The sequence below is a fragment of the Cyprinus carpio genome, chromosome B7 (genome assembly GCF_018340385.1).
Source record: "Cyprinus carpio isolate SPL01 chromosome B7, ASM1834038v1, whole genome shotgun sequence".
Lineage (NCBI taxonomy): Eukaryota > Metazoa > Chordata > Actinopteri > Cypriniformes > Cyprinidae > Cyprinus > Cyprinus carpio.
Genome location: NC_056603.1, coordinates 2,649,950 through 2,659,701, shown reverse-complemented (window position 1 = coordinate 2,659,701; position 9,752 = coordinate 2,649,950). Strand labels below are relative to the sequence as shown.

The following is a 9,752-nucleotide window of genomic DNA, read 5'->3' as shown; positions in this document are numbered from 1 at the left end:
AATCTTTGGGTCAGTGGGGAGGAATTTTAAAAGCCTTTTAGTTAAACACCATATGGATGTCCTGATATTCCGCCAGTACATTGAATGGTAACTCATAGCCACTGCGTGTAAAGTGGTAGAGAGGCGTGAAATGGGGTCATGCAAGTGTTAAGGCGCTGATGTAGGGCTCTGACTTGTAAATGGGTGGGGTCCCAGACAGCAACAAGTGTCGGCCCAGATCCGGCCCACACCTGGCCCGCGTGGATTTCACCCGGGCCAGATCTGGGCCAACACTATGTGGCTGTCTGGGGTGGGTCACTTCTAGGACACAATCTGCCCCCAGCAGTCATCCATCTAATGCTGTAATAGCCTCAATGATAAATGGTTTCAAGGTGGTCCTCAGGCCACCCACTCTGTGCATCCAGTGAGTTGGTTGGTGAAGATAACTTAATACCTCATTCATGGTGGAGGCAAACTGGTTGTCTGATGTCGGTGCTCGCTTAATGTGGCCACCTGCAAGGCTCTGGTGGCTAGTAGATGGCGAAGTCTTCTATGATAAATTAAGAAATGGGAGATGCAGTAGGATCCATTAGTGAAAATGTCTTTTTAATTGGGCAAACCGGAAACAATGCTGCAGAACAATTGGGAAGTCAAAACCGAAAACAAACCATATAGTCCAAACAGTAAATCCAGAACACCAAACCAGAGACCTGAGCACAGAATAAATAGGCAGGAATCGAAACATAGGGTAGGTCCAAAATACAAAGGAAACTCCTCATAATTGCAATACAGGTTTTGGCAAGACTTTGCAAAGAATGAATGAACCAGAGCGTCTATATACAGTATTCATTGAGTAATGGCAGCAAAAGAGAATCAGCTGTGACAGAAGTCAAACTTTGGGAGAGGAATCCCTCATGTGGCTGGTGGAGGGAATAGCAGGCTCAGACATGCATATAACACGTGACATAAAACTGTATTATCATACTCAAACATTTAATATTTAATTATGAAAATGGTGCTGAAATCACAATCACACATTTATTTAAAAAAAAACAGTTCAAGAGATTATCATAATTTGTTCTGAAATAATTATTCCTTTAGGCTCATGTTGGACAAACATTGAAAATGTGCCTATGTACATAATCATATATAATCATGATGTGAAACGTTTAGAAATCAACAAACACACACACACTTCATTTAAATAATTGGGTAAATTGCAATTTGCCAGAAAACATGAATGCTAAAATGATTGGTCTAATCATATAAAGTGGAATATAAATGAAAATTTATTTATTTTTATCAAATTTAATAAATGTATAAAATTTATTGATCTGTTGTGATCATCACGGCCCAATCAAAGCCGTACTGATATTCAGATCAACAGCACTGTGATATAGATTAAATATTGGAAACACGATGACTGTAAAAGATTAAAGCAGGATGATCCAAACCTACAGTAGTAACATTTAATAATTAGTGAACGGCAGGATCCTCAGAGAGGAAGAACACAACTGAAAGGAATCACAATAGAAGAATGGGAAGAGTGTGTGAGTGAAGGTGGTTGTGAATGTGTGTAGATGTGTGTTAGTTACAGGATCAGAGAATGACACCGTTCCTCTGTCATAGTCCAGATACACTCTCACACACTCAAGATCCTGTTCAAACTGTCCATATCGCACACTCCAGACATCATTGTTATAGAAATCATCTCCCTTCCTCCGGTTTGATGCTGTAGTTACTCCAAGACTCCAGCATGAACTCTCCTTAACCTCCACATCCCAGCAGTGTGTTCCTGAGTTAAAACCCTCTGAACCCAGAACACAGTCATAGATGTCAAATCTCTCTGGATTATCAGGAAGAGGCTGTTTGTTCCCGCTGTATTCCACACTGGTCAGATCATCAGACACGATGAGATCTGGATGAGCCGTGTTTGGATCCAAAATCACAGGAGCTGATGAGACACAATCAACAGATGCTTTTATTCTGATGTTAATATAATGATCAAGAGTTGAACCCAACAGATTATTATGTTATGACAGTTATGACACTCGTCCTGTTGATAAAACACATCAGATATTTTCCTTTGATCACTATCAGTGTTGTTATAGTAAATAGATTGTCTCTGACAGAACTGTTATTAGTTTCGCACTTGTTTTTATTTTCTGTGTTTAATGGCATCAACTACAAACATTAAATGTGTGATTCAAACATTTGTGACCCATTAAAAAAAAAAAAACATATTTTGGAAACGTTAAAATAAAAATCAAACAGTCAGACCTGTTGAGATTCTCTGTTTTAGATTAAAAACTGTAAACCTTCTGTGTATGAAACTAAGTATCTTCAGCATCATCTGATCATGTTCATTAAACTGGCTCTTACTGTGTGTCTTTGTTTTAAAATACTTTTTACTGTCGGTTGTGTTTGACTTAGTCATTAATAATCTGTCATTTTCATATTTTAGGATATAGTAACATTTCGGTGGTGTGTGGTGAGTAATTGAAGCAGGTTCTTCTGGTAAACACATCATTATTCGAGCCGACCCTCATCATTGTGTTTCTTCACTGGAAAAATCAATCAGGATTCATGGAAATCTCCTTAATAAAAAAAGTTATTACAATAATAAATTTCAAGATGTTCATGAATGTTCCTAAGTGCAATCCCTGAAAAGTTCTTAAGATGCTCTCTAATATTTTCTTAAGAAATATATTCTTGTAGAAAATTGTAAGCAGTTTTCAAGTTATCTGACTACTCTTCCACTCATGAGGTCGGCTTGTGTAATACAACAAATACTTCAATTGTTTTGTGGTAAATATTGTATAGTACTTTGAGTCATGAAAAACTGAATGTTTGCGAGGTCAGATCTTCTGCAGTTAGACTCACTGTTCTGGACGATGTCCTGCATCTTCTTCCAGACTCTGAAGGGCAGGTTGCCCAAGTAACACGGCACATGAATCAGAGCTCCAGAAGGAGTCTGTGGATCCGGCTGTGATGAGATCTCGACTCTGGAAGAACATTCAGGATCAGAACTGCATTGTCTTTGGATCAGAAGCAGAGACAGCAGCAGATCACTCACCTTTCCATCGTGACTGGAAACTCCTGCAGAACAAACACACCATTGATCATCAACAACTCAATCAATCATCAATCAATCAGTGATCTGGAATCAGACCTTCAGAAAGCAGACGTCACTGGCTTTCATCATCTCCTCCATGTCTTTGATTGAGTGTGAAAGAGCTGAGTTGTGTCTGTTCATCTCCTCCAGCTTCTCCATCATCATCTGCTTCTTCTGCTCCTCTTCCTCTCTCAGTGCAGTGACTGTAGCTTCTTCTTCATCTCTGAGAAACTGATGAAGCTTCTCAAACTGCTGTTTAATCTGACGCTCTGTGTGCTCAGCTTGAGACTGAAATCAAACCACATTCACTTCACTCGTCTCCATCAACACACATCAACACAATCACATCATTCAGATCTGAGAGAAACTCAGAGACAGACATATAATGATTCAGAAGCAGATTGATGATCGTCATTTACACAAATAATCAACCGGAGTCATTATATTAAATATATCATATCATAACTGTATCTAGTGATCTGCAGCTGTAATGAAAATGACTCTGGATTCTGTTTCCTCACCTTGATGTGTTCAACTGTTTTCTCTAACTCTCCTTTCATTTCTTCACGATGTTTCAGATTTTCTTGTAAGGACTTCAGTGATGTATTGAGCTCCTCCTAGAATTGAACAAAAAATAGATTAAAAACACCAGATTACAGTGAAGAGAAGACGATACAATTATCATATAATGCAGTGAAGAAAGTATTTGCCCCATTCTGATTTATTTTGTTTTTGTGTACATCTCAGAAATTAAAATCTAACATAAAACAAATAAAACTAAGTGTACACAAAGTAGGCTACAGTTTGTAAAGGTGATTGAAATAAATCCATCTGCACAGTAGCAAATCCTCCCAGAAATGACTCATCCTGGAAATCACATAAGAGCCAAGAACAACATTAAATAAACAGGTTTTTTTGTTGTTGTATTTTTATTTTATTTTTTTTACCAAAAAAGCCTATAAGAGATCATCCGATCTTCAGTCTGTAAACTGAAGCTCAAATGCATCTGGATTATGCAGCAACACAATGATTCATAGCACGAGTAAATCGAGTAAATCCACCTCAGAATGACAAAAAAACACAGTAAAAGTTTTGGAGTGGCCTCGTCAAAGTCAGGCAGTTTAAAAGTGGGCAAAAATCCCACTAGCGCTGTGAAAGACTGATCTCTATGGCGTTATTTCCCTGTCAAATGTCGAGAGCGCATTATTGTAGCGAAAGTACATTAATATAATGTGCGAGCGCGAATCTCTCTGCTCGCGCGCGGAATATAATGTGCGGAGCGCGAATCTCTCTGCTCGCGCGCAGGAACTGGGCGCGCGCTCTCAGATACACGTTGCTCTTGTAAGAATTTTCTCTGGGCTCGCTCAGAGAGTATGCCTGCACTTAAAACGTGTTCAGTGCAATCGTGAATCTCTCCTCTTCGCTTAAAGTAAGCGTGTATGTGCTTAGACTGTGTCCCGTGCGTTCACACATGGCCAAGTACTCTTCTCTTCAATTTCTTTCTCTTTGCTCTTGGCATAAACGCTGTCAAAATGGCAACAACCAATCAGAAATAGGCTTCAACAACTGACCAATGAAAACGCGACATCGTACATGGAATCTTATTGGTTGATATTGAACCGCACATGGAACACATGGAATAAGTTCACTGAAGTTCAATCAAGACGAGCCGAGATGGATCCGCCGAATCGACGATCTCAGGTAACCAGTTTTATTTGTTTTGATGTTAAATATGTAAAATGTATCTTAGAAATGTCTGGGAAGAGGGCAATTGGATTATTTTACATATAAATTACCTAGACTGTCAACCACATTGTTCACACTACGTGCCATGCCCATTGAAGGTTAGATTTTTAGAAGCCTCTACAACTGATCCAGAATGCAGCAGCGAGGGTTGTCTTCAATGAGCCAAAAACAGCTCATGTTACTCCTCTCCTCATCAGGTTACACTGGCTACCAGTAGCTGCTCGCATCAAATTCAAGGTACTGATGCTTGCCTACAAGACGACCACTGGCACGGCGCCAACTTACCTAAACTCACTAGTTCAATCTTACGCACCCTCCAGAAGTCTGCGCTCTGCAAGTGAACGACGCCTTGTGGTGCCATCCCAAAGAGGTTCAAAATCACTCTCACGGACTTTTTCCTGAACTGCGCCCAGCTGGTGGAATGACCTCCCGATCTCAATTCGAACAGCTAAGTCTTTACTCATTTTCAAAAAAAACATCTAAAGACTCTTCGCCTCTAAGATCTTTTTCGCCTGCACTTAACCAACTAATACTAGTACTTACCTTTTTCTTTTTCTTGTCTATCATATTCAAAAAAAAAAAAAAAAAAAAAAAAAACCCTGGCTACGTGTTCTGTACCAGACTAACTGAGACTTGTCATGGCACTTGTATACCGTTGTTGTTCTCTCGTTGATCTGATTGTTTCTACTGTTCTCATTTGTAAGTCGCTTTGGATAAAAGCGTCTGCTAAATGATTAAATGTAAATGTAAATCAATCACGCACTGTTTTTTTTTTTTATTATTATTATTTTTTTTATCTAAAAAATCTAACCTTCAATGGGCATGGCACATAGTGTGAACAATGTGGTTGACAGTCTAGGTAATTTATATGTAAAATAATCCAATCGCCCTCTTCCCAGACATTTCTAAGATACATTTGACATATTTAACATAAAAAACAAATAAAACTGGTTACCTGAGATCGTCGATACAGCTGACCCACATCGGCTCGTCTTGATTGAACTTCAGTGAACTTATTCCATGATGGGTCGTTCGCGAATGAGCCGACTCTAAGAGCCGGCTCTTGTAGGTGAACGACGAGAGCTGGCTCGCATTATTACATAAATCATTATGTAATAATGAAATAATGGATGCATTTTATTTTATTTAAAATAATTGACTAATTCAAAGAACAAAAAAATATATATATATTATATAGGCCTAAAGGCGCACATATTCGTTTCGACTGTCTGATCAGCCTCACATTCTGTTCCTGTCAATCATACACGAGGTGTCAACCAATTATATGTCATGAGGGAGGGGGCCGAGCCATCACACACACACAACACACACACAGTGTCAAACTCGGAGAAGAAACCGCATCAGCCCCTCGAAAGTAAGGCAGCTTGCATTTCTGAATGCAAATCTATCATAAAATAAAAATATGATCAGCATTGTGTGTGTGTGTGTTCATGCTAGTTATACAAAACATAACCAGTGAGATAGTTCATGCGCGTTATATAACATGCCAAAAAAGAGGGACCAGTTTAATCCTTTCAGTTATTTATTTTTCTTTAATATGGGTTCTATTATGTTGTTCAGATTCAGATTGTATTTGTTTTGTAATGTTGTTGTTTCTATACATTAAAAAGTTGTAATTTAAATGCAAATGTTTAATAGTATTCTTTTTTCATAACAAATCAATGCATTTTTAAAGAAATTGTGAGACATTGTGAGTATGATTTCATTTAATAATTTAATTAGAATTGCTTTCACACCTATCATAGTCAAAACATTATTGTTTTTTAAAGAGCCGTTTGTTAGCAAAAAGAGCCGGCTCTTTTCAGTGAGCTGAGTCAAACGAGCCGGCTCATGAAAAAGAGCCGAAATGCCCATCAACCAATAAGATTCCATGTACGATGTCGCGTTTTCAATGGTCAGTCGTGGAAGCCTATTTCTGATTGGTTGTTGCCGTTTTGACAGCGTTTATGCCAAGAGCAAAGAGAAAGAAATCGAAGAGAAGAGTACTTGGCCATGTGTGAACGCACGGGACACAGTCTAAGCACATACACGCTTACTTTAAGCGAAGAGGAGAGATTCGCGATTGCACTGAACACGGTTTAAGTGCAGGCATACTCTCTGAGCGAGCCCAGAGAAAATTCTTACAAGAGCAACGTGTATCTGAGAGCGTGCGCCCAGTTCCCGCGCGCGAGCAGAGAGATTCGCGCTCCGCACATTATATTCCGCGCTCGAGGAGAGAGATTCGCGCTCGCGCATTATATTAATGTACTTTCGCTACAATAATGCGCTCGACATTTGACAGGGAAATAACGCCATAGATCTCCAGTTATCGCAAGCACTCAGCTGCAGTTATTGCCGATAAAGAGGGTGACAGACATCTTTTTTTTTTTTTTACTTAAAAACGAAACTGTATTTTGTATTTACTAAGGTTGCCTTTGTTTTATGTTGTATTTTATTTAAAGATCTGTTTAGTGTGAGACACAAAAACAGAAGAAATAAGGATGGGCCAAATACTTTTTCACATCACAATATGTCATTTGAACAGTGTTGGGGGAAACGCATGACAAGTAAGGCGAGTTACGGAATCAGACAACTTTTTTCAAGTAACGCATTACTTGGTTACATGACTCCGATTACTTTTTACGGCAGTTACTTTGTTTTCCCATGTATTGACTGACTCGTGTCCTCATGTTGAGAGAAATCAGGAGTAAATAGAGGCGTTGTGTGCGCGGTGTAAACATGATCTTACTGTAGATCTAGAGCAAATGTCAACATGCATTTATTCATCTCACTGAACACAAAAACAGATTGAGTATTCCTCAAAGCAGTCAAATGCAAACTCAGAATAGAAGGCAAACCTGCAACAATTAAATGTTAAACAACACAAATATCTTTTATTCATTTAATCTAATTTTATTAACCAATGTCTTTGCTGCTGCCCTTCAATGATCACATTCAACCATACTAATAAGCAAAAATGACTTTAGATTAACATTTGTGTTTCTTTTTGTTATTGCTGAAAAGAGAAAAAATAGTAACGCGATTAATTACTTTTTTTAGGAAGTAACACAATATTGCAATGCATTACTTTTAAAAGTAACTTTCCCCAACGCTGCATATGAAGTTTAGAAAAGGGAAGAGGGAAACATTGAGTGCATGAATGTGATATATGTGTTTATGACTAATTATTATTCTTTACATATGAAACAAGAGACACTGCATGTCTTACCTTATATGAGGAAACCGCTTCTCCGATGGGTCTGAATGTGTGATTGTCGTGTTTCTGTGAGTTTATACACACTAAACACACCGGCTGTTTGTCCTCCTGACAGAAGAGTTTGAGTTTCTCACTGTGTAAACTGCAGATCTCCTCAGATCCTGATGAATGACTCTCATTTCTCTCCTTCAGGAACGACTCGCACAGGTTTTTTAACGCAAGGTTAACTGGAGGATCGTGTTTAGAGTCTCTCCTGCAGACGGGACACTCCTGAGTTTTCTTGGTTGTCCAGAACTGCTGGAGACACTCTTTACAGAAACTGTGACTACATGATAAAATAACAGGAGCCTTGAAGATCTCACAGCAAACAGGACAAGAAAGCTCTTCTGCTGATACATTCAATGACGCCATTTTCACTGTTCGAGCTCCAGCGATCTACTGCAGTCACTATCTGCGCTTCAAGTTCACTGCGCGTCTACTCGGCGGTGCGCGGTAGATTAAGACTACCGTCATCTTCTTCAGTAAATCCTCCTTCGGTTGTCAAATTTATTCATATTCGTATTCATAATTACGGCCTTCCATTTAAGTTTTCAACATGTAGAATGCTGCTAAATTAATGCGTAATTTGGATTATGTTTTGTACACCTGTCTTTCTACTTACAGTTAACATTATTCTATATCAGTTGGATTCATGGATTTTTTATTTTTTATTTATTTATTTATTTTTAAGAATGACGGAATTCACGTTTTAAGTGAATGGGGGGCAGCTGTGGGGGCAACTGGGGGGCAGCTGTGGCCTAATGGTTAGAGAGTTGTAGGTGGGAGGGAGTGAATGAACAGCGCTCTCTTCCACCCTCAATACCCATGGCTGAAGTGCCCTTGAGCAAGGAACTGAACCCCCAGTTGCTCCCCAGGTGCTGGATATATAGCTGCCCACTGCTCCGGGTGTGTGTTCATGGTGTGTTCACTTCTCACTGCTGTGTGTGTGCACTTGGATGGGTTAAATGCAGAGCACCAATTTCGAGAATGGGTTACCATACTTGACAAATGTCAAGACTTTCACTTTTCACTTCAAGTGTCATAAGTGCATGTTATCATTCAATCTGTACCTGCTATTGTGTGGTGTATCCTGCTTATGTGGGGGAAATCAACATAAAGTGAGGGGGGGGGGGGATTAATAAAAAAGACAAAAACCAAACTGTTTTCATGTCATTTTACTGTTTCATTATTTAATAATTGCATGCCAAAATAAAGAACTAAATAAACAACAACAAAAAAAAAAAATCATAAAAAATTAAAATCAAATTGTTTTTTGCATATTCCACCAGACTCTTGTTCTACATGTCCCTACGTAACACTGTGGTGATTTTCATATCATTTTCCTCTATCATTATTTAATAATTGCATGCCAAAATCATTAAAAATGCCATCTTTCTCACTTTACACTCAAATTTAGAAAATTCATTAAAAAAAATAAAATCAAATAGTTTTCTGCAAACTCCACCAGACTCTTGTTCTACATGTTCCCAAGTACCACTGTGGTCATTTTCATATCATTTTACTGTATCATTCTTTAATAATTGCATGCCAAAATCATGAAAAATAGTACCCTTTTCACTCTATAGTCAAATTTAGAAAATTCATAAAAAATTTAAATTAAATTGTTTTCTGCAAACTCCACCATATTGCATGTCC

The 9,752-nt window shown here is 38.5% G+C and overlaps 1 protein-coding gene across 1 annotated transcript; it reads right to left on the bottom strand.

Annotated features, from left to right (window-relative positions):
• Window positions 1-564: 564 nt before the first annotated feature.
• Window positions 565-8,521, bottom strand: LOC109080163 (nuclear factor 7, ovary-like). Its single transcript, XM_042726927.1, has 6 exons — window positions 8,070-8,521; window positions 3,616-3,711; window positions 3,152-3,382; window positions 3,056-3,078; window positions 2,863-2,984; window positions 565-1,933 (listed from the first exon to the last, which is right to left on the bottom strand). The coding sequence occupies exons 1-6, from the start codon at window positions 8,466-8,468 to the stop codon at window positions 1,449-1,451; spliced, it is 1,356 nt and encodes a 451-aa protein (XP_042582861.1). The 5' UTR covers window positions 8,469-8,521; the 3' UTR covers window positions 565-1,448.
• Window positions 8,522-9,752: the final 1,231 nt, after the last annotated feature.